Genomic DNA, 25,533 nt, shown 5'->3' with positions numbered 1-25,533 from the left:
GCCAAGGAAGTATAATAAAATAAATAATACATTCTTTAAATGGGATAAATACCAACGTGTATTTTTGCATCATATCCTTTCTGGAAGCATTCAGTCAGAATAAAAAAATGCTGATTTGCTGCCTCAACACAGGAACAGCTAGCAGGGAAGTTTGCATGCTAAGATGCCAAAGCTTATTCTAATAATATGGAAAGTTTTGTTTTTCTAGAATGGTTGCATGAGCATGACTCAACAGGATAAAACCACTAATTTCTCCCAAAATAATCCTGAAGAGTTCTTGAGTCACAAGAAAACTGCATCAACAGAAAGCAGCCTGCATGCGAGGCAAAGCTGGACAACACAGTTCCTTTCTTACTTCGCACTGGTTTAGGTGGGGTGAAAACAATGTTTTTTCTGAGAGGAACTTTAGGATTTTCCATTAATACACAGCTGTAAACCAGCAAATACTATAGCAACTCTTGGCACCCTTTTCTGAAGACCAGTATAGCAAAGATGCAAAACCCCATTAACAGCATCCCACGTATTTGTTACTCCAAAATGAGAACTTGGAGACAACACATGCAGAACAGGTTCCCCCTCTCAGCCATCACTGCTTGCTCCCTGGACCTGTGTGGGGCTGGACACCAGTCAAGCATGCTGATAGGTAGCTCAGCCGCACATGAATGCTGGACATGCAGCAGGATCAAAGACATCTATCTGTGTATGAGCGTGTCTGCCACTGGACTTCTTGGCATTGCACAGGGAGTAAAGCAAAACATAAAACAAATACCAACAACTAAGGAACCTCCCTCAGCACATGTCGGGGAGAGGTCCGTCTAGAAATACATCTGGTTGAGTATAACTTCCTCTGAGCACCACCCAGAGTTTCCTGCATCCCTGCAGATGGGTTCTAGCTCCCAGAGAAGATGGAGAGATGGAACTGGCAGGTGCCCAAGACCCACAAAAAGGCTGCTCAGTGCAGACTTGAGCTCGGCTTTTCTGACAGGCTAGCTTGGCTGTATCAGCCCTTATGTTTCCCATATTCATGACCCTGGGTCTCCATAGGTGCTCCACATGGAGGCTAAACAGCCTGTAGTAATAGGATCCTGAAACACAAATATCATGGTACCGGGACCTTGGAGGTCAGCCCAAATGTACCTCTCATCACCTGAGCAAACAGGCTCCCAGCTTGCTGCCGCTAAGGATCCATTCCCTGTAACAGACTTAATCTGGAAATCACATTTTCTTTTAACATATTTTTTGCAAATTTCATACTGTTAATTGGTTCAGTATTATCAATGTACAAAGATACTACTTCAAATTTTTTAGACATCCTCAGGAAATACCTCTGGGAAGCTTCCCAAAGTACCATTTGCTTAGTATTTTGAAGGACTTCTTTGTTTGCTCTCCGTATAGCACACTCTCATTGCGTCAATCAGCTTGCTTTGCTGTATCCCAAACTATATGACAGAAGTAATCTGTTCTGGGCTGTCCAGAGAGGTATTTGTAGACATAAAACACATTTCCAGTTTTTAAGAAAATGAGGTGCCATTCCTATTTGAAAACAAGGATTTTGCAGGTTTCCAGATAGAGTTGCAATCACCCTCAGCTCTGGCCTCCCAGGAGGCAACAAACTTCCTTCTGCTGAGATGGCACCATCCCTGCAGCCATCCGGGCTGCTGTAGGTAGCTGAGGGTTGGGGTCCTCATGTACCCTACAAGGCACAAGCTGCACTATGGGGGGTCTGGAAGAGAGGAATGGGATCCCTTATGCTTGCTGTTGGACAGCTTCTGCTTCATTTCAGCTCGCCAGAAGAGAAAATACCCTGTCACAGCCCACCGGGTGCAAGCCATCACCAGCAGGCTGTTGTGAGGAAGCTGGGGTTTAACATCCCAGCACTGGAATTTCCCGTGAGGAGGAAAAATGGCTTTGCTCAGCTCTAAGGAAAAGCTCCTTCAAGAGAGGTCGGGCAAACGGACATGCGCGTCAGTGCACTTCAGTTCAGGAAAGGTCCAACAAACCTTGTTTTTCTTCACTGAGAGTAGTGCATGGACACATCTTGTACCTCGGTCTGTCTAGTGCTAATACACTGAAAAAGTGCTTTCATTTTCTTTCTCTCCTTTTTTTTAATGGAAGAGAAACATTCCTGGGAATGGGACCAAGTAATTGCAGAACCAGCTAGAGTTTGTTTCCTGTACAGAGATAGAAAACACTGTGCTGGGATGCAGAGATACATATTTAGCTGCTTGTTATTAAAAATTAAAAAAAAAATAAAAACTCATGCTTCAGAGTTGGGCAAGAATCTGAGCAGGAAATGAATCAGATCATTATCATATGCCAGAAAAATATCAAGATTTTTGTGTTTGTTCCAAAAAAGACAATGCCAAGATATATTTTGCACAGGTAGTTTAGGCTTTGCATTCAACTGCTGCCTTCCTCTGTATCTGATGCCCTGAAATATTTCAGACGTGACAGTGCATTTCAGAAAGAGGAAAGCAGCCCATTCCAAATCTTTGTTTGCGGTTATTCAAGACTTCAGAAGCTCTTTCTTTAGTGCAGGTACTCTTATTTATTTATCTCCTATCAAAGCTCCATATTTAAAAAAAATAGAATAAAATCTTATGAGACATTTGCAAGTTTCTCTGCACTGGGAAAATGACGTGTTTTGTGAGTTTCTTGCAGAGATTATTTCTGCTGTATTCTTTTGCATTTGTATATTTTTAAACCAACTTTTTAGAAGCTTAAATACAGCAGAGTTGTAAACATCCATGAAAAATATTTTTTTTTTTTTGCTAAACGTCAAAATCTTGATCATAAAATGTCAGTATTTGAAAAATGTGTGTTGACTCTGACAGAGCCACCAAAGCATCTTCAAATAATTAGGTATTTCCAATATCTGACCATTCTCTGATTTTCCAGAGTTGAAGATGATTGAAAACATATAGCACAAGCTGATTTTCAAATACAAACTCAGCTATTTTAATCATTCCTCCTAAATTATCCTCAGATTGCATTTCTTGCTCTTCTGGAAGTTTTCCTGAGTGCAGCAGTACCAGCTTATTAATGATAGATTCAGAACGGACCGTGTAAATCCTTTGCCTGTGCTGCAATATGACTTTTTGTCTTTATTGCAGTATCTACAGAAAGAAACACTCCATACTAGGGCATCAGCCACCAAGACAAGGTGCCTTCTACTGCTGTGAAATACTCATGTTTACAAACAACCAGTCAAATTTTGCTGAAACACTCCAATGCCGTTACCTGGACATGGTACCTCAGGCATGGCTGTGCCTTGGTAATGCAGGTATGGCCAGGGTGGTCAGGAGACACCTGCGACAAGCCCCACCACAGCAAACCACGTTGTCCCAGAGCGTTGCGATTAGCCAACAGCTTGGATGGGAAATGCTTTTCTTCCTTCAGGATTTTTTTCCACCCAGCGGTTTCTGCCAGGTCACGGCACCCGTTTGAAGAAAGGCAGCACATGCTGGGCAGCAATGGCACAGACTTGAGAAGGAGTAGTCCTTTCTTAGCAATGACCCATTACTCCAATAGTGATCATCTAGAAACATTGCTGAACCTGTAGGTGTTCTAGTAGGACTCAAATTCCAGCAGAGACCAAAACCCTGGTGCAATAGGTAATTGCAAGCACAGGGTAAGAAAAAACAAACAAAAAAACCCCCACTCTTGACTTGGAAGCAAGTAGGTAACATACAACGAATGCAACAAGGGCTTGTAGTAATGCTAAAAGGACTTCTGTGGCTCTCTAATAAGTGTAGGATGAATGGTAACTCATGCTTTCAAATAATTTGCTCTTTAATTTGCAGCTTTTGGACAGAAGAAATATCAAAGGAAGAGGAATGAAAGGAAATACCATAGTCAAAAAAAGAGGTGCAAACAACCAACATTCATCTCAACAGCTGGAACTACAGGACAATCGTAAGTTGGCTCAGAGGTAACCATAGAGTAATAAAATTTGGCTACCTTACCTTACATCTGCTCTACTGCGAGAAAGATGCACTTCCTTACCTTGTATCAATTCAGGTGAAATTCCTCCACCACTGAACTCACCATGAGGTTTGCACCTGCAGGCACAAGAAGATCTTTGTTTCTTTGGACCTTAACATCCAATGTTTAATAACACTTACCCAACAGACTGGCCACCTGGCTTGTTTTCAGCTTATAACTTACACAAGCGTTAGTCTAAAGATTATTTTCTATTTATAGAAATTATGTTACATTTGCACCTCTTTCATGTGCTATTTTTATGACATCATTTTAAATATATTTCCTGTATGTTCCATGATTAATAGGTTAAACAAATTTCCTTTAAAGTCAGTCCTTCAGAGTACTTTGTCTGGGGTTGGTTCCTTGAACTTTTTGTTCACAGCTCACTTCTGGGAACAAAAGGTCAAGCAAAGCATACTGAGATGCACAACACTCTGTCGAGAGGACTCCGTCTTGGTCATGTCTCTGGTGTCTCCATGTTTCCCACCTTGCATTTGCAAAGCTTTCCAGTTGAATACTACCTTTCAAGAATCACTAACGAAAATGCAGTCAGTAAGGGGAAAAGGAATGGATAAGGTAAAGGCTACCTGGACTCGTCTGCTGTTCAGAGGTCTACATTTTTTTGTAAAATAAGCATTCCCTACACTTGTCATGATGAAACACAGCCTACAAATGAGTTTGACTTGTTCTCTGTTTCTGCAGGCAGAGAAATAATTTCTTCAGGCTAGGCAGCCCCTTCACTTAAACAGGGAACTCAGCAAGGAGTTGGCAAGCTGGTTTGCTGGACAAAAAAAGCCTGTGAGCTCATAACTTCTCGCCGAGTAACAGGACAACATTGATACCACTGACTCACTCTGGGTAAACCAGGTCTGTAGCTGGATTAAGGGAGAAGGGAATGTTTCCATCCGTTTTGACTCCTCCGGCTGAAACAGGCTCCTGGCCATGAAGGAACCTCTTTGTGCTCTGCTCTGCCTTTTACTCCTGCTAGGAAGTCCCTAAAAGAAACCTCCTCATCCTCTAGGAACACCACCGATCATAAAATAATCCCTCCCCTTTTGCTTTCCCTAACTCTGCTGGCACAACAACTACACACACTGCCAAAGTTAACAAGCAGGCACGTTAATCCCCGTCTTGCTCGAGTCTTTCCAGACTCGCCTCAGCTTTCTGCCAGTGCAGGCGCACAGGGGCAGGTTTCTATCAGGGCGATTCCTTACAAACCTATCTGCAAGAGAACCACCAGCCAGCACCTCATCTGAAATGACAAAAGCACTTGAGGGCAAGGAACCAGCTTTGCCGTGCGGCTCGCTGTTTCATTTGCTATTTTTCATTCGGGTGGTTTACTTTGGCTGGTTGTCTCTGGTAAACATCTCACAACACTGAAACCAGGAAATACCCGAAAATAAATAAAGAAATGGGGATTACTAATAGATCTTTTGTCTTCCCAAGGATCAGCATTACTCAGGCGAGATCCTGCCATCCCAGGGGGTGCAAAATTTCCCCAGGGACCTCTCGAGGGTGAAAGACACCCCCAGCATGGGATGCAGCCAGGATGGAGGAGTTTGCTGGGGGGGCTGCCGAACTTGGCACTGCCGGCCTTGCACAACCACCGCCACGCCCGGCTGCACAAGCATTTGGAAATCGCAGGCTGAGCAAGGGCCTCTCCCCAGCTGCCCTGGAGGCACAGGGAGACAGAGGCTCTCCACCAAGTCTGGTGGCTTCTCTGTCCTGTTTTGTCCTTAAAGTTTCGTGCTTCCCCCTCCAGAGTTCAGCCAGGGGTTTTTCTGCCCCTCCAATCCTTGCTTTCTTCTCTAACTTTTGGCATGAGAGAGAATAACTTTGTAGCTAAAGCTGTGCCTTTAATGGTGTATTTCCGCTCTAATTATAAGGACCCCCTACTGCATTTTACAGAAGAAAAACAGATAGTGAAGGCGCTGAGGTCTGTCTGGAGGGGGCTTGCATCCACCCCTCCTTGCTCTAGTCCCCCTCTTCCAGAGCAGAAAGTCAGAAGACAGTGAGATCCCCTATCCCTGGCAGTGCGGAAGCAACTGAGAGCTGGGTCGCTGCAAGCACATACATTTAATCCAGCCTGTACATTTGCTGGGCAGCAGGACAAGACTGCTCCTGCAGGCAGATACTCTGGCTTTGCCTGGCTCTGGAAAGCCATAACCTTCTGTCCAAGAGGCTGCGGCAAGGGGAAATCACTGAGATAAGCTGTCACAATTGCTCTTTTTCCTACAGTAAGCAGGATGTGTACAGAAATTCAATGTAGACACCCCATGCCTGCTCCAGTCCTGCGGTAGAGGGGAATTTTTTGGAACCCAGGGGCTCCCTGGAGATCTGTAAATGCTCCTACAACTGAGATACAGAAGAAAAGGAGGTGCTACTCTACGCATCTTCTTCTGGATGTGTTTACTGAAGGAGCCAGGTGATTAGGAAGTGGATTAAGCCTTGCAGAAAAGGTAGGCAGAGGAGATAAGAGAGCTTAACCACAGGACAGCAGCAGGGATGGTTGGCATCCTTAGAAGCAGAGACAGAGATGCAACAGGAACTGTGGTATCTAAAGCCTGGGGCCTCCAAACGTCAGGTGCCATCTGAATATGGGACACCCCAGAACTAAATGCTAAATTCTTACATGTCTAAAGGGTCTGAGGGATCCCAAATTCTGCCCAAGTCTCTCCCTCTGTTGTCAATGAGGTTAGATTGTGTTGTCTAATTCTTAAAGCACATTAGAAACATTACTAAATATGACCTGATGATGATCTACTTATCAAAATAAATCTGACTTTCCTTCTCTCTCTGTTGTAGGAGACACATTAAGGTCTAATGGATACAACTGAATTTGAGAAAACATCCCTGCCACAGACTTTTTGCACAGATATTGGAGGTGACATTGACCACCAGCTTTTGGCATAGGCCTTCCGGAAACCTGACCGCAGGCTGTGCTGGTGGAGAAGGCAGAGGAAGGGTACCATTGCCAGATTCCAGGGGTTTCTTAACTGTGCTCTGTATTTCTGTCTCCACTGCAAAAAAATATGCTTTTCAATCAAGCTACATAAAGGGTTAGATGCCTTAAAAACTAACAAGCATGCACATAACAAACCAGAAGCCTGTGTCCTGGGAAGCCAAGTTTCGGTGAGGTAAAAAGAGCTCAGCATCACAGCACAGGCAGCAGCATTCCCCTCTGATAGCAAAGAGTCCAGCTTGCAGAGCAGAGCAGCAGGGCACGGGACAGACTGCAGGCTTTAAACCAGTCTCCAGTGTTTGTGGAAGCAGAAGCAACTGTCTTGCAGAAAAACTAATAAAGTTCATCATCTCACATAAGAGCAAGCTTTAACTCAACTGTAACTCTAAAAAAGTCTGGACACCAAAAGGTTTATTCTAGCTTGGCAGAAATGGCCTCTTCTGCCCTCAGAGTAAATTGGACAATGGGAAAACCATCTTCAGAATAAATTATACAACTGGAAGACAGTTTTCTGAGTTCGTAGCAGCTGGCACACAACATTACTGCTTGCTTCTAGGCAGTGTTGCAGTTCCCATGGGTTCGATCACCTTAGATATGATACGTACAACCTGTCTGAGTGACCACACTGCAGTGCAGAGCCAGCTTGTGCCAATCTAAGCCAGGCATGCTATGGTCTTACTTGTCTCTCTTTCTAGAAGTTAAAACAGCCATGAATAAGCAGATTGAGCTGCTGATATACTCAGCCCCTTGGGGAAACCTGGGCAGCTCCAGAGGCTTCCTACTTCTTCTTCACATGAAATGCTTCCTTACCAGGCTTCCTCAGACCCCAGACTTGCAGACTTCTTTTAATATCTGCAGTATGTTATTCACTGCAGGAATACATGGGGGAATTTGAAATAGGCAAGTGAGTCCCATTACTGTAAGGATATATTTGGTCTGTCATCTATTAAAATGCATGGCTGCGTGTGCCTGGCAAGTGCTTCAAAGTTGTTCTTTTGATCTTTGCAAAGATAAGACTGTAATATTTTTGTAAGTATATGAAAACATTAGTTACTGAACTAGTTAAAAAACACTTAACTTTTGAAACTGGTGCCATCTGTTCCCTATTTTTATTTATAGAACTCAATACTCAGTCTCTTGAGGACTTCTCTAACAAACTCTCTCTGTATGAAATATCAGTGATGCTTTGGCCAAGAGAGCTGAACTCCTGTTTGACAGGTCTGCAGATGAAGCTGGTCAACTAACAAAGGACTACTCAGATAAGAGGAAGCAAGGAGAAGGACAGAAGGAAGGCCATCTAGGAGCCTTTCGCTCACCCCTTAAGTCAGCTCTTCAGAAAGAAGAACAGCGTCTTGGTTAGGCTCCAGGTTGCTCTGTTACAGCAAATAGCATAAGAGGTTCTTGCAACCAACACCAAACCTGCAGCTTGTTGAGCCTCAGTCATGTAAGTCATTCTGGAGGGTGCTCACAGGTTTACATTTCACTAAAGAAGCTAATAAATAAGAGCTAACATACTTCATATCTCACGTAAGGATTTTGAAGCATTTCTGCAAGTCATTATTTGGTCCTCAACAAATTGTGTGACAAATTTTAGTCCTTAAACTGATAAATTATTAAAAACCTTTCAAGTAAACAGAAAGGTTCCTTTCTTAGGAAAAAAAACAAACAAAAAACTGAAAACACCCTTCACCTTCAGTGATTGTGCAGGCCATCTGTAAAAGGCACAAAGATATCTCTCCTTAATGACATTGTGAGTTGAGGGCTTCCAAATGTTGCCTGTTGCTGTAGGGTATTTATACTTACAGACAGGAAAAGCTTGTGTGACCATGAGCTCAGGCCCCACAGGCTGTCCACCCCTGCCGTCTCCATCAGGTCTTTAATTTGTGTCCCAGGTTTCTGCTTGCATTCAGGAGCATCCCACCCCATAAGCCACAGATGGCTCAGGCCAGGCCACGCAGAGCTGCGATGTTCAAGGCTGCAACTGAAAGCAGAAGCAAACCCTGCAGGCCAGGAGAGAGGGAGGTCACCCCTCCCCACCTTGATGTAGAAGTGCTGAAAATGACAGCAAAATTCCAGGAGAAAATTGCTCAGCAGCACCTGTGTTCACCAGACTGGTGGCATGGGAAAATTGTACAACTGAGGCTTGATTAAGCAGAAGATACCTGTGGTCTGATTTCTTGCAGCCCTGGCAATAGCGTTATATACCAAGGACACACAAATGGGAAAAGATGAAACTCAGTACTCAAAGTCAATTGTTGAGTGCATGATCTTGAGTGCAGGACCAGCAGTGGGAGCCTGAATTCACATGCAGTCCTTAGCCAATTGGAAGGGGTGGTTGGTGGCTGATTAAAAGCTAATAACTGAAGGAAGAACACAAGCTGTGATTTAGCAGAGGATTTCATCAACTGAAGTAGGTCTGGCATTTCCTCCAGTTAACAACTGCTAGCTGTCCGCAGAAAGACTGATAGACCTGCAGGCAGCAGCTATGGGAAGCGCAGATCAATACAGAACCGCTGCTGAGCTCCAGAAACCATTTACACCACAAACGGTGGGTCATGCAGCTGAAAAGCACAAGGCGAGCTGAGGGGGAGTGAGGGCTCCCCACAGTGCTCTGAAAACAGGGCGGCAATGAGGTCATTTTCCATTCCCTCACAAGAGCCACGCACCCGTCCAGGAGGTGCACGTGCCGTCAGGAGCTGGGCTGGAAGAAGGGTGAACCAGCCTGCATGCAAGCGGTTTGAGGAACGCCGCCGAGACACCGCCTTTCTCATGCAAGCATGGCTGAGAAGAAAGCAGTAAGCCCCCACGGCCATGCCACTGCCTCACAGGTCTGAGGAGAGCAGTGGGAAGATTATAGTGTTTTTCTGACATTTCTGTGAGGTTCCCTTATCAGCTTCAGCATCTGGTTTGCACTCTTCAGCATTTCCTACAAAACTGCAAAACACCTTTCATCTAACACGGCCGTGTCAAGCAAATGAAATGAAACAGTTCTCTCCCTAAATCAGAACCAGCGATCACAGCAGGTTCTTGTAGGGCGCTAATGACCAAGTGCTTTGCAGCAGCACCTGAACGTTGCGTGAGGAGGAGGTTGTTCCTAGTTTGGAGACAGCCCTGTACCACAGCACTCTCTGATGCCCAGCCCGGCGAAGGCGACCAGCCTTCCACGTCACCGTCTCTGGGAGCCAAAGTAGGTCCAGCACACAGGCTTCCTCCACATCTGTGCTAACGAAGACGTGCGAGAGCATTAGTTTCCCTCCGCAAAATGTACATTCAGTCAAAATTAAAACCAAACAAGTGGCTCCCAGCAAACCAAGCATTTTGCCAGCGAGGTTGGAGAAACAAGGTCTAGCAGAGCCTGTCACTCCATGGGTACAGCAGCCAGAGCATGGTGAGGATGGTCAAGGTATGGACCATCACCTTCTCAAAATCATTGCACGGGAGTTGAGTTTACTGAAGAGGAAGGGGGGTTTTTGGTCACTCACGAAGGCTACGTGCTCCTTCCAAGAGATGTATACATACACACTCAGTTGCAAGCCAAGCCAAGCTGCTGGTAGTTTAGCTGACAATGATGAAATAATTGGTTTATGCTAGATAAGAAGCTGATCCAAACCAGCTAAAGGAGCTCATCTGGCACGGGTTTGTACACTGGGGAGGCCCCTTGTTCGAGGCCAGAGTAGTCACTGCTTGCTCAGGTTGCTGGCAGCCTCCAAGCAACAAAACCTCCAGAGGTGTGTGGGGCCACGTAGAAACACCAAACCACCACTGCCTCTGAAAAAACAGCTCAGGGAGCAGCTCACATGCACACCCAGGGGAGTGACTATCAGCAGCTGTCCTCCAGAGCAGCCCAGGGGGTTGGAGAAGGTTTGGGGGGTTGTCCTGCTGCTGTTGCTGCTGGAGCAAGCAGCAAGAAATGAAATACAGCAGAGGTCACGGAGAAAGCGAGCCACATGGCATGCAATGCACAGTGACAAAGGAGACATTTTTGTCTGGCAGGCACAGATGGCTTTTGCAGGGAAACCCACTCCCCAGAGATGGAGGGAGGAGCAGCAATATTCAGCTTTCAACAGTGGGGGAGCGCCTGTGTCCATGCACTAGTGGTGAGCTGCAGAAGTGGACATGAGCTCCCACAACCTCAGTTGCAATGCTGCTTGCAGGGCTGGGACAATAAATCCCCTCCCTGCTCTGCTCTTATCGCTCGACCATGATGGGCAGAGCACAGCTCACCCACTGCCTCCCACTCTTGCACATCCCCCAGCTCACAGAGACAGGGAACATCACTGGGTCACGCTCACCAGAGCCTCCTCTGGTGCAGGACTGGGCAACTGCCCCAACCAACGCCAGGGACATCCCTCTCCAGCTAGGACACCTACCTCTGCCAGCCTCCTGCCCCTCAGAAAGGCACGATGTGTCACATCACTGCTATGACAGATGATGGCCAAGGGTGCTGCAGAAAAGGACGTGATAAACCATGCCCTCAGCCATTTCCCTCATAGAATTGGACAGATAGACTGAAAAAATGGGATGGGGCAAGTAAAGGTACATGTAAAATGTGCCTGCTGTGGTGATGGGGAGGTGCTACTGCACACCCTTTCCACAAATAGCTTAAAGCAAAACAAGTATGTGGAGAGGGCAAAATAAGATGGAGGTGACTCTATGACTAAGAAAAATAAACAACACGTGTTCCCTGAGGCTGGAAGGGAGGAAAGCAAATGCTGGAAAGCAATGCCCAACCCACCACCGTAAAGCCTGGCCAAGAACTCACCTGGCACGATGGCACTGCCAGCTCCGCAATGCTGCCGAGGCTGTGGCCTGCCAGTCAGCACTGGGGCTTCTCCTGACGCAGAGGAAAGTTGGGTGCTGAGGCTGGAGGCACTGCCAGCCCCAGTGTGGGTGGTGAGCACCTCCCTCACCTGCTTCCTCCCCTTCCGCCCTCTTCAGCAGATTAAGATAGTTAATCGCTCTCTTTAATAAGCTAATTTGCCCTCTGGCAATCAGAAATCTCAGCCACATTTTCAGGCTCAGTTTTGCAAGCGCAATGGAAAGCTGTTCGCTGGTTTTCACTCCTTCGAACGGCAGGAACAGTCCTTTATGCCCAGGTCCAGCTGCAGGAGCTGTAGGACAGACCCACCAATTGTCACCACACTCACGACAAAGTCACAAGAGCAAGTAACACTGTGCTCTCCAGCTGAGCCTGCCTTCAGGGACTTGTGCTGTCCCGCACGTGCTTTGAACCGCACATGACATCTGCAGCTCAGTCTGGCCACTCTGTTGCTCCCAACTAGTCCAAACCCAGCTCCCAGGCCAGACTGGTGGCAGTCCAAATCCTCCCCTGCAGAAGCAAGCTCAACACCGTACCAGCTCCACTTACCAAGAAACAGGGTCCCAGCAGAGCCCTGTCCTCTCCTACTGGGAAGCTGCGCTGGATGTTCCTCTTCCCTTTGCTCTCCAGCTGTGAGGGGCTTGCTGCAGCCTGGCAAAGGTGAAGGCAGCTGAACACCCCCACAGCAGATGCTGGCTTTGTCCAAATGCTGGCTCTCACAGTACCTATAAGCCTCCACGAAATGTGCCAGCAGTATTCTCTGGCTCCAGGATGGAAATACTGGACCAACCAGGCACGCTTGGCCAAGACATCCTGTGCAAATCAAGGACAGTGATAACTTGCTACCCCCAGTTCCCAAAGCACATATAAGAAGCCACGAACTTGCTGGGAGCATGGAGAACTGGTGGCTGTCGCTTCTCCCAGGTCTCTTCTTGGGAAAACACTGAATGTCCTGAGTTTCTGTAGCATTCACACTGGGACAAGAAATCAACACTGTATGCTTGCAACTGCTCATGATTTTCCCCCTTCTCCATCACTGGCCCTACTAATGACCTGTGCAAGCTATTCGTCTTTTAGACTGGTATTTTTGGTTTTCCCTTTGCAATCTTAAGTATTTCTTGGGTTAACTGAGAATTTATTTTGCTGAAGTTTTCAAAAAAATTGATACCAGTTTCAGAGAGATCAATGAAAATCCCAATGCTGCTATAGGGAATTCCTGGAACAAGGCAAGAAATTAGGTATTATTTTGCTTATGACAATGGCACGTCTTTAGAGCAACCTCTCCAGTTTCACTCTAGCAGAATTACAATAATTTTGATAGAAAGTAACTTGTAATGGAATTATTTATTTCATCTTTACTGTAGGAGGAATGATTGTTAACTGAGTCCACATCCACTTGCATTCAGTGGATTGCTAATTAAGCTACAGATGTCTCCTGATGGCAGCAATTATTCCTGGTAACCTTAATGAGCTTGTTACATTCTTTAGTTATTGTTATGAAAAGTTACATGAAATACTTTGCCTAATACTACACAGGTCCCAGGGGAATTACTTCTCAATATGTTCTTGTTTGATTAAGGAGAATGATTGTTTTCTTTCTTAGCAATATTTCTCAAGTAGTTGGCAGCTCATTTCCCTTGTCTTTTGCTGACACTTCAACAACTGACAACTTTTACACAGAGGTCTTCTTTTCCAAACAGTTCGAAATTTTTTTTGCTCTCCCTGAGTTCTCCAGTGTCTTTGCTTGGCTTATTGCATCGTTTTTTCCTCTCTTTTCCAATGCTTTATTCTATCTGGAACATATACATTACTTACAACACGAACACAGGGCCAATGAGAACTCAGTGCGGTTTTGTTGTCGTTACAGTTTGTTGCAAATGTAAGAAAAGCATGTCCTTACACTGGTACTTGAAGCAAAGCTTCATTTCAGTGCACGGAAAATACAGATCTCCTTAAAACAGTTAATAGAATTAACAGTATGAGCTGAGTAAACTAACCAAGAACAGCATTGCACGTCCTCTTTCCTGTGCCTTTGCACGTCCAAAATTCAATGAATATGCAACACAAGTAACATTATCCTGGGAATAATGAACTTCATTGCATTTCAAACCAAATGATCGCTTTTTTTTTTAATCCATATTTATTGTGTTTGCACACCAACTCTATTCCTCCAGAAGTCTCCAGCCACAGGCAAGAGGTGTACAGAAAGCATGTCAGTGGTTATGACCACTTCTCATGGCTTTGTACTGATTTCAGGAGCATCAAAGTTCATATGAACATGTGAACTTTCCTTCAAAATCACAAGAAATTACGATTAAACTCCACAGTCAAACAGATTCCCTCCCAGCACAATGCATTGTGGAAAGCAGCCAAAGACTCCGAGCACTAGTTCCTGATCAAGCCATTGAAACACCACAGTTCTGAAAACACTCAGTGACGGTCCCATTTTTCTGACACTAAAACCAAAGGAAGGCTTAGCAGCACCTTCGGCATGAGCAGCTTTTAAGTATCCCACTCAGTCACTACCTCCTGCTGAGCTAACTCAAACACATGTGGAAGCAGAGCTGGCAAGGCACCTTTCAACAAAGCTTTCTTTGCAGGAACTGGTGATTTACTGAAACAAACTTTCTGCAGAAACATGCCAGTTTTGGTCAACATTTCAACACCTGAGATGGCATTTCTGGTTGAAACCAGCAGGTCAGAGGAGTTGGTCTGATAGCTTAGCAATGTGGTGAGACTGGCAGGGCCAGAACTAGGTCTGGGAGCTCAGATTGCTAAGTAGCCTTGCACACAGGCAGTCAGCTATTTTGCAGTGCCTCTTCTGCTCTGCCTTCAAATAAAAACAAATGTGAATGCCTCAACACTTTGTCAAACAGAGTTCTTGTCTTCCAGTCAATCTGAGTTCAAAGGGCAAAAGGAAAACAATGAAAGTAGCAAAAAGTAAGGAACTTGCTCAAGTTCACAGAACCCTCAAAATGGTGGCTGGACCCTGGTGGTCTCTAGTCCAACCTCCCACAAGGAGCAGGACTGCCTCCACCACTAGATCATGTCACATGCAGCTTTGTTCAGCCACATCATGAACGCCTCCAAGCATGGAGATCTGTCCACCCCTCAGGGCCACCCATTCTCCTGCAGCACCACCCTCCAAGGGGAGCCCCTCATGTTCAACCTGAACCTCCCACACCACAACCTCTGACCGCTGCCCTTTGCCACAACACCTGCAGCCACCACACAGGCTGCGGTTCTCCTTTGAGCAGCTGGACAAGGCTACTACCAGATCCCCCTTTACTCTCTCTGGGCTTAACAAGGCCACTTGTGGAGGACACCTCTGAATCTAAGGGATACGCCCCCCCTTTTTTGAGTGAAGATGCCCAGACACACTCTGCCATGCCAGAACAATGAGCTCTACAGGAACACTCAGCAGAGACAGCTTCCACCATGGAGAGATTCAGCAGCACTTCTCTGGTTGCCCTTCCCACCACGAAGATTCAGTCTCATAACCCGAGCTAACACAATGCTGTTCTGTTTCAGAGAGTGGTGTGAACACCTCTCTCAAAGAAATATTTGTTCCAGCTCAAGCTTTGACATTTTAAACAAGGGCAATTAAATGCACTGAAAATGCTATTGCAACATGAAGGCTACAAATATAAACACCGAATGTCAGGAGTCACTTGCAGGAAAAGCTCCTGGAAGAAATGGCCACTGACCCGCACTGCACAAGCAGAACATAGGCCAAGTGACAGCCTGCATTCTGTAACCACAATTCAGCCTTTTTTTCTACATCCAAAAGTTTACACCCACAAATAGCTCTGTGAGCAGCAAACCTGGCACCACTTGGAAATTTTCTGATCTGCATCAACAGCTTGGTCCCTACTCTTACTGTTTGGTACAGATGTGGTTATTTACAGGTGTAAGTAAGTTTGTACCTACAAATGCTAAACCACTCCTACTTTATACTACAGAATGTAAACTTCAGGAGAAATATGTGCAGTACAGGTTCACGGATGCTTTTAAGAACCTAATACTGTTCTTATTCTTGAAAAATTTTGACTTTTAAATTTATAGCCCTCACCTGACAATAACAGCAACCTGAATAGGCTTTGCTTTTTAAAATGCACTGAATGCTCAGACTTCAATAAAAAAAATTTATTTTCAATATAAAAAGTGCCAAAATATCCACCAACATTGTAATCTATTCAACAACCAGCTTACTCTAGTAACCAAAATTGCAAGCATCTTTATTCACATTTTTAATCAAATTCCTTTCACACGTTTCCACAGTAACCCGAGTCCCTCGAAAGTGGGAAATTTGCATTTCGATTGGCTGCTGTAGTCCATATGTCCAAGTTCATGTAGGCACGGAAGGGGTTAAACCTCGGGTAGTATTCCTGCTTACACATAACTGCCTGGTTCTCCACGTGGGTCGAGTGTTGGGTCGCGGCACTGACGGGGCAGCAGCTTTCATAAATATCGCTCTGAGGTGCCCAGATGGAACCAAAAAGTCCAGACATGGGAGACAAGCTTCGGGTGCTTGAGAGGTAGGGCTGTAGGGCAAGATAAAAATAAGCATGGGAAACTGCAAAATGGAGTGTTTTCCAAAGAAATCGTGGCAATGTGGTACTAAATGGAAGGAAGCAGCATTTATGCAGAGAACTTAGGAAATGCACAAGTAGAAAATTGTACATGAGTTTAAAAACCACTGTGGCTGCTGAAAATATTACAGCAGCATTACTCTGCGTGTGTAAAGGCACTTAACTAAATGAAGCCATACAAGCTCCTCCCTGCATGGCACCGATATTACTGTAACAGGAACACAATACTCAGTTCTGGTCAGGCTGTCAAGATAAATAAAAGAGAAACTGAAGACAGGTGAAAAGCTCCATGCATGTTTTGGACTTAAAATTAAAACAGAAGGACACCTAAGAAATGGCAAGAAAAAGGTTGAAGTACGTGTCAGTACTGAAAGACTATGCACGCCGGGAGCAGAGAGGGATATTCAGTTTGGAAAAGAGACTCTAATTGGGAGCAAGGGAATTTAGTTAGAAAATTTCGAAAGCTTATAAAGAACCTCCTGGAGGGCAAGATGTGTTAGTCTGTGAGGAAGTCTCTTGGAGAAGGTCATGGAAGTCTTGGGACTTTTAAAACTGAATGAAACACTGAAATGTATTGTGGGGAAAAGCTCGCCAGGGAAATGAACTGAATTATCTAATGTATTTTCCAATCTCTACCTTCTGTGTTTCCTGGCATTCCTGAATAAAATATGAAATAAAGCCACGTTTATTTTAGGAAACAGTCTTCTACCAATTTTGCCACTTTTTAACACAGCAGAATTTTCACTTTTGCAGTTGGAAATATTTCTTGCTTTATTTGGTTAGTTTTATTCAAAATAAATCTACTGTAAATTAAAAAAAAAAAAAATCTAAAATAGAAGATTTTGAAATATGAGCAGAAGAGAAGGTGGTTACAATTAAAGACCACCTTGAACTGAAGTCACTACATTGCACTATGGGATGACATAAACGTGGCTGGTCGGAGCATAATAGGTCAAAGTCAGCATGCAGAAATCTGCACTAATCCAGCTTAAATCACTTGGATTTCCTAGCAAGAAAAAAAAAAACCAAAAAAACCCCTGTCAAAGTCACTGAGAGCAGCTGTCCATTCAGCTCTACAATTTCCAAACTCTCTTTGGGTTTTGCTGTCAGCACTTTTTGTGTTTTACCCTCATCTGGAAAGGCTGATTTTGATAGGAAAAAGTCTCAGTAGACTATGTAAGTCCAAAATATTTTTCCATACATAAGATGATTTTAGTCAATTTTCAGGCAAAAGGATCTGTCTTAAAATTTCACAGAAAAGGTCCAGTAACATCCTTGACCACCAAGGGACAAAGCTGGGCTACCAACGTCAGCATCAAATCCATACATCAGGCTACTTAAAAGATTAATGGAGAACACATGACCAACAAGGAGGGGAAAGACAGGAATGCACTGGGTAGGCTTTGAAGAGGCACACAAAGGCAGCGCCTCGCAGTGACAACACTCACTGTGGAGTTGACATAACTGGCGGGCTCCCAGGTAGGTGGCATGTTGGGAGGTGCGTTCCACGCAGAGGGACAGTTCTGGTCAATGAAGGCTGTATTCTGCACCGCTGCAGTACCTGGGAAGCCACTAGGATAGTTCATGTTTTCTGCAGTTTATAAAAGTAGAAAAGACAGAATAAGGTTTTTGCAGTATAAATAGTATTGACATTTCTGTGGAGCAACAGTGAATCTTCTTGGAGTGAGCCAGGCTGGAACCCACCTAAGCCTTCAGCAACTTCAGGGAGCTTCAGGGCAGCACAGCAGCAAAGCATAACAATTTCTGTTAACAAGGCTACCACTCTGTATTAGGGACCCAGTAACAAATTGCTATCAGGAGGATGGAATAAAGAGCTGGCAGTCTCTCTACTGGAGAACAGAGACTTTATTAGCCACAGAACGTGCATGGCAGAGCCTACCCAGGCTTCACTGCCAACATGCCTCAGCTCTAAGCACCCGAGGGATCACCGTGCTGCCTGTGATACTATAGCCTGACCTTTAATTATTGCTTAGGTAATGCTAAAGAATTCTAGGTTGCTGCCAGTGTGCTTCCCAAGCCAAGAAATTCTAGCCTGGAAAGGTAATTGGTCACGAGAGGTGTTCTGTTTCACACACTGGAAGGCAAAAGTCTGCCAGAGGGGAAACAAAGAAAGTAGTGCAAAGAGATTTGTGTTATACTGTGGTCACAAGCACTTCTCTCTATTCCCTCTCAAATAGAGTCCTGTGTGCTGGCTTTTCAGGCTTAATAACTCCATACAAAGATCAGTCTTCTCATCTGCCACATGCAGACATTATTTATTGATACAGAGCACCCAGCCAGCTGGAAACTGTAAGGTCCGCTTGATGTCCAGATGTTTACAGACAAACTCAGCCTTTAGTTCTACAAAAGGTGAGAGAAAAAAACATGCTTAATGGTAATTCATAAGCTTTATTTCATCATACCTTCTGGGAAAGCACCATATTCATTCATCTCTAGTGGACAATACATGTTGGAAAACTGGCTGTCACAAGCTGCGTTCCAGTCGATGAAGCTGTCCCAAGAAACAGAAAAATGCGCTGTCAGAAACAATTTGCAGAACTTCTGAAAATTATTTGGAAATACTTATTTAATCTAAAGCTGTTGGATGCAAAAACGCCTGTAAGTGATGATGAGGCTTTTCACATTCCACTTGCCAATTCTGCCAGTACCTGCTCTGTGCCACTACATAATGACAGCAATTCTCTCACTGAGCTTTCTGTTCTCTTGAAGGATGAACAACTTGCAATGACAGCTACCAGAGTCCTGCAACACCTAACTGGGTTCAACTTCTTCCAGTGTAAAAAAAAAAAAAAAAAGTACTACTTTTCCCACAACCATGGTAAGGGTAAAGTGAAATAATGTGATTCGGAATAGAAGACAACGTAACACATTCTCAAACATCTGAATGCTTGACAATAGCAATTAAAATGGAGATTTCCACTTTCCTGACCGCATGTTAAAGTCCTGTTAAACAATTATGTTTTCTAAACTACACCTTAATTTGTAGGGATTACACTTGTTTTAATTAAAATCATTTCAGCATTTCAAGAAGACTTTTCAAAAGTAATTCTTAAAGACATCGCGGAAGTGAAACAAGCCCTGCTATGCAATGACCCTGAAGAAGGCCAAGTCTGGAGCAAGTCCGGACAAGATAGGTATATAAAAGGATTTCACGTTGTGCTAATTCATTTTCACTATTCAGGCAAGAAGTCATCGTAAGTTACCACTACTACAAATGAATAAGTAATTACATGTAGTTTTGGGCATGAAGTCTAAATTGAGATTGGCATATGAAAGCAACACAGCATAATACAGAATCTCCCTCAAATCATCATGTATTTAATCTGATTTAAGAGTCAGACCATTTGCCACTGCTGCCACTCATCAGGGCTGCAGTTTGTTGACACGCCAGACCTGAAGTCAACAGGCTGGTTGGGATCACAAGACCATCACTCAGGAATCTCTGCGTTACCACTTTGTCATTTCGCATGACAGGATATGACCTGAAGAACTGGCCTTATTTCACTGCTACGTTGTGGCAGAATATTTCTTCTCACTAGTTTGTGGTGCATCTTTCATTAGTAACATTTGTGGTGTGGAGAATCTAAAGTACACCAATTATTCAAGTTCATCACTACAGGATGATCAACCTAAATCTAAACAGAGCCTGAGTCAGTCAGACCAACTTGTATCTTTACACCACCATCAAATGGGACTATTTGCCTTTAACAATGTCTGTTCCTACTATTTAACACGAGTACACACTACATAACACACCAGATGATACACAGAAGCTATGTATTTAGCAAGAGGGCAATGAACCTAAAAGTCAGGCTCTCTGCCTGGCTATGCAAGAGAAGTGGAAGAAATTAAAAGCTTTCCAAAAAGTATTTCATTAAATTTGAAGGAAGTTCTGGAATATCTATATATGAGCAGGAACACCAGTGAATTTGTCTTAGCAAAATTAATCACAATGTACTAATGGAAGAGCATAAACAACTAGAACTAAGACTGAAGCAACAGCAACAATTTTACTTTAACTATCACCTGCCTTACAAATATTATAAGCTCAAGTATAATCCTCTGCATCACCGAAACTTGAACAAAGCATTATCCCTACTGTTTACATGAAACGTAACAACTTGCCTGTTGTGAACAGAGGGGGTTTCTTGGATCATGCACGGCATGTTATTCTCAAGGTTGTAGTTTAAACTGTTTGACAGGCAGACTGGTTGGGCAGGCCACAAGTCTCCTGTTGGGTAAAGACCTAAAAAGAGAAAAGGGAATGAAATGCAGAACAGGAAGAAGGCTCCAGAAACTCTGAATATTACAATGATACTTTATTCTCAGATTCACAATTAATATTGTATGCTAGATAAAAATACCCAGAATTATTAACCAATTTTTTTGTCACGTCTTCAAACAAATCTCAAAAATTCTATTTGTTAAATATATGTATATATAAATTGGAACCAAGAAGTTGAAACTCAACAAAACAGGGTAAGAAATTCTTACAGAGAGTCCTTAATTCATCAGCTGCCAGCACCAAGGCAGCACCCTTCCTCACAGCAGGACAGAGAGCAGGGAGGTGGATCCCCACCAGTTTCCCCCTGGCCCCCACCCATCAGTCAGAAACCATCTCTGAAGTCCAGCAGCATGAATGTAGTGGGAACAGGGTTAGGTTTTTAACAGACAACAGCCATTCATGACCAAACAATATGTGAACTCATTATGGCTGTATTTAGCCCCCAGGGCAGGTATTCATTGTGCAGCTAAGGACTGAGTGCCCTGGCTGCCCACAGACACTTGGTTCCTATCAACTCTGTGAGAACAGGCAGCTGGAGAAAGGAAACAATACAAATTAGCAGTTTCCATGAGACAAGGGTTGCAAAGTTGGCTCTATTTCATTATTTCACACGATATTATGAATATTGCTACCGTGGAAGAAGTTTTATCAGCATTTGTATCCTACCAGACTCAGGTTAAACCTGGAGCAGCCATGGGCAGTCAGTTCTGCTGCCCAAAGAACCATGTGTCTTCTAACTACACCTCACCATGAGACCTGTTGCTTTTATGAATCCCACTTAACAAGTTAATAGTACTTCCCTTTGAGATACAAACAATGAAAACTCAAAAGTTCAAGCAGCCCCAACCCAACCTCATTCACTACTGCTTTCGAAGTCCCAATGAGAAATTTAGAGAGAAACGCGGTTGTATTTATTTGATGTTGACCTTCATTTTAACACAGCAACCAGTGCTCTTGATCTCCCAACTGCATTATTTTGGGAAATACATCTGTGCAAAGCAAGAGGGGGAAAAAACAAACACTACCTAAAACATGAGTTAAAAGCTAAATGCTGTCTTCACACAAAAGATGCAGCAAAAAATGTCCAGGTTATAAGCTTAGCTTTGTTAACTTTGCTCTTAACTTCTTTAGAAGTCAAGCTCTAATAACAACATGTCTGTCAAGTCGGTGTATACAAGTGTTACAGGCAACATCACTGAAACAGCTTGACAAAGTGTGCAAAAAAACAGCTCCAGTTGTTAATAAGGTAACTGACCTTTATTTTTGTCAGGATCTGCAGCTATGTCAGTGAAACTGGGACATAAGGTTTCAGGATATTGGGGGATGCTGTTCATGTCTCTGCTGAATGAAAAGAAAATTTCATTTCTTAAGTCTAGATGCTATTATATTTCATAATCTAAAGTATTGCAAAAGAAATATACACAGATGTAAAAAGTATTCTAATAAACATCACGATTGTTATTGCTTTCCCAGTCTTTCTTGATTTTTCTTATTTTGAATTAATCACTGTACAATTTTTAAAGTTTTACTTTTCAATTAAAAGCCAGCTACTTATTACACATGCAAAATGAGTAAAATCAATACATCTTAATTAACCTACTTTCATTATTGAAGTATCAACCTATTGCAAATTAATTCAACAGCTCTTTTCTAAAATTGGCAAACAAGCTATAGTCCATGAAGATGAGCAGGATCTCTTAGAATGTTTCAATGTTCCAAACAACTCTCAGGCAAGTTTACTTTCATGTGCATGAAGACACACAGGCACACATGAATATCAATTTTATATTTATCAAACCCCAAAGAAACTAGTTAATGTGAATGGAAAGGGAATATTTTCAAGCACCAGAATCCCAGAGGAAAAGGATTAAATTACTTTCACTAGTGAAAACAGAGAGTCATGAATGAGAAGTGAAATGAGGACTCGTAATAAAAATTATAGATGCTATCTCTATTACAGTAAAGAGGTAGAAAGGAATATGGGGGAGGGGGAAATCAATTTTCATGCTGTATATCCTAGGAGAACATTATTCCCATTAAAAGAATAACATCAACTTGAAAGTCTCACACCCACCTTTTTATTTTTGTTTTTTTTTTAAATCATTTTTACTTTGATACAACTAAGTGCTAATGGAAATGTAGTAAGTTGCTAAGATCTGGACGAAATGAGAATGGAAAAACAATTTCCTTTTCTCCCTGATTTTATTTTATACTTGGAAGCATTTATCGTATTTCTCCAGCATAATCCATTTTGCATGTATCATGTACTGAAGAAGATTTTCCTTCTTCCAGGTAGTAAGTATAATCAGATGATCACAAAAGAATAACAACAGGTAGGTATAATTTATCAAACTGAGACAAGTTTTCAAGTTGATGGTGTTTCTTTAATGTCTTAGAGGTGTAGATTCAAATTTTTACCTGGTATTGCAGATGTTATGAGACAGATTTAAAGTGATAGGAGTTTCAGATGGAAAATCATTTTGTGAAATATTCTCTCCTAAAGAAAAGAATGACTGTGAAAATCAAAGATCCTAAAAAAAGAAGTATGCACAGAATATACATACACACAAATAGACTCATCAACGGTGTTAATCAAGTCTTCTCTCAGACTGGAGTATCATACAATTCATTATCTACTAGATCGGACGTTCAGATACACCACATACTATCTTTTGGTGATGTAAAGTTTTATACATGCACAAATATGCATGTAAGTACATGTACATTTTTAAATTATTCAAAACAACTCTTTTTCAGGTACTCAAGGCTGGTTTTAATTGTGCCACTTCAGCACTTTCTTAAAAATTTAGTTCTAGTGCTACATCAATCTGGACAGCGATAGTGGTGACAGGGTTTAGATTTTCAACTATTTCAATGATGTTCAGGCATTCAAAAACCTGCAGTAAATGAACCACAGTTCCCATTTCTCACAGTAGCCAAGTGGCCCAGATCTCCTGGCTACTTATGCCTCAAATACCGCTATCCAATCTCAGCATCTTCAGATCTGAGCTGCTTTCACACATTCCTCGTTTGCAGATTTCTCAAACAGCTATAACAAAAGGATTGTATTTTTATGACAACAATGTGATGTAACAAATTCAAAGGCAGAAATTGCTTTGACTAGAGACTCCCAGTTATTCTGTCTTTCCATGAAAACTAACTGTGCAGCTTCCTCAGTGAGGAGCCTGACATTTTCTCTGCAGCCTGACAGCTCATCTTCATCTTCACAAAACTTATGGTACTTTTTTTCCAAGGACCAAGTTCTGTCAACCTCTCCTTATGTTTCTGAGAGGTGCCCTATAAAAGGCAAGCTACGTGCTCCATGCCACAGTACCCCTTCCCATGCAGAAGGAAGGCTGAAACTCTGCCCACTACGGTGCAGAGCTGATATTTGCAGGACTTACGGGATGGAAGAAAATGCCTGGCAGTGATCATGGGCTTTTTATCTCCATCTGAACTGCTGGTGCTGCTCCAGCTACCCCAGCTCCCACGACTGGCACGAACACTTCCTGATGAACTTCCACAATCCGAACTTGAATCAGAACAAAACTTATCCAAGCACTTCTTTTTAGATCGTTGATAGAAGCTTTCTAAAGAAGTTGTGAAAAAAAAAAAACCACCAAAACTCAACACATAACATTTAAGAGAGACTTTCAGCTGAAGATTCAGTGAAAAGTCATCTGAAACATGAATTTACATGGATTCTCTGAATATCTTGATAACAGAACAGAAACTGTTAGCCTCAGGCTAAATGTGCCAGCCCCTACCATGAGGAGCTTATGACCTACATGACATCCCCAGTGCAATGAATGCAAGTCAGGGTACAGTGCAGCTAGAGGCAATAGTTTCAAAGCCCATATAATTATTTGAAATATATGGTTAATATTTTAAACATGAAACATATCCTGGCCGTAGGAACATGCATACTAAAAGCAAGGACAAACGTTGCAAGTAATTCATAAGCAGTATATTCGCTTTCTAGTTATTCCATCAGGGAGGCAAAGAACAATCTTATAAATTGATACCCTTCTTCAGCCCTCCTCTTGCTAAAACCCAGGAAAAACACCTAATTACAATCCCAATGGAAAGGCAGGAAGCAGGTACCCAAGCTAGTGGTGGTTTTTAAAAATGACCTGCCTATTCTAAAGGTTGCGCTTGCAATAGAGTCGCTTCAGTTAACAGCAGCTGTAATTTGAACATGCAAGCAGACTGTCAGCTCTCGACCCAGGAATGATGGATTATGGCTTCAGAATGATTCATCTTGTGATCTGCGCCACCAACCAAGCCCTCCGAGAAAGCACAAAGAGCCCTTTTGAAATGAGCACGTATTATTTCAGGCACTGCATCGCACCAGTCCTGCCGTCTTCGCATCAGGGTTTGATGGGGAGAAGAAGGAATACAGCTCTACTGCCACAAAACCCATGTTACATTTCTTCCCCCGTTTAAGACAATTAAGTTTGCGTACCTGTTTCTCCCTGTATAGACAAGCTCCCAGCTTTCTGGTCTGCTTTACAATTTTCCCCGTTACCCTGAGGACACCAGGCTCTTATTCCAATATTCGCTCTCAGTTCCGGCCTTTCAAATTCACTGCACATATGCTTCAACTCACTCGGCTCAGGGACCCTAATACAACCACACCCAAAGAAACACGTTTGCATTTTACATTTCAGCTGTATTTTTCCTTTTCAGGCATTAAACACTTCAGTTCAAATGGCTATTGAGGCAGGATATAGGGCAAGCAATCGGTTTAGGAGTCTTATTCCCCAACTTCACATAAACCTAGAAAAGCTTTCCCAAAATCCAATACCACACAGACTCCTACTTCTCAGGGGGGGGAAGCAAAATAATGCATGTACGGTTAATTCCATTC

The 25,533-nt window shown here is 43.2% G+C and overlaps 1 protein-coding gene across 6 annotated transcripts in view; it reads right to left on the bottom strand.

The window, feature by feature from the left end:
- Positions 1-15,896: 15,896 nt before the first annotated feature.
- The window catches only part of TMEM131L (transmembrane 131 like), an 81,459-nt gene continuing 71,822 nt past the window's right edge, over positions 15,897-25,533 (bottom strand). For 5 of the 6 annotated variants that reach the window (XM_080343300.1, XM_080343299.1, XM_080343302.1 and 2 more), the window contains 8 exons: positions 25,129-25,286; positions 24,068-24,253; positions 23,082-23,160; positions 21,919-22,004; positions 20,504-20,624; positions 18,781-18,869; positions 17,806-17,948; positions 15,897-16,309 (listed from right to left, as the gene is read on the bottom strand). In XM_080343300.1, coding sequence (XP_080199426.1) covers positions 16,031-16,309; positions 17,806-17,948; positions 18,781-18,869; positions 20,504-20,624; positions 21,919-22,004; positions 23,082-23,160; positions 24,068-24,253; positions 25,129-25,286 — 1,141 coding nt within the window. In that variant the 3' untranslated portion in view covers positions 15,897-16,030. The remainder of the gene's footprint in view (positions 16,310-17,805; positions 17,949-18,780; positions 18,870-20,503; positions 20,625-21,918; positions 22,005-23,081; positions 23,161-24,067; positions 24,254-25,128; positions 25,287-25,533) is intronic. The other variant, XM_080343301.1, reaches the window with a different exon arrangement.

The sequence above is a fragment of the Nesoenas mayeri genome, assembly GCF_963082525.1.
Source record: "Nesoenas mayeri genome assembly, chromosome: 4".
NCBI lineage: Eukaryota > Metazoa > Chordata > Aves > Columbiformes > Columbidae > Nesoenas > Nesoenas mayeri.
The sequence above is the reverse complement of the archived record's forward strand: the minus strand, read 5'-3'. Positions and strand labels throughout refer to the sequence as shown.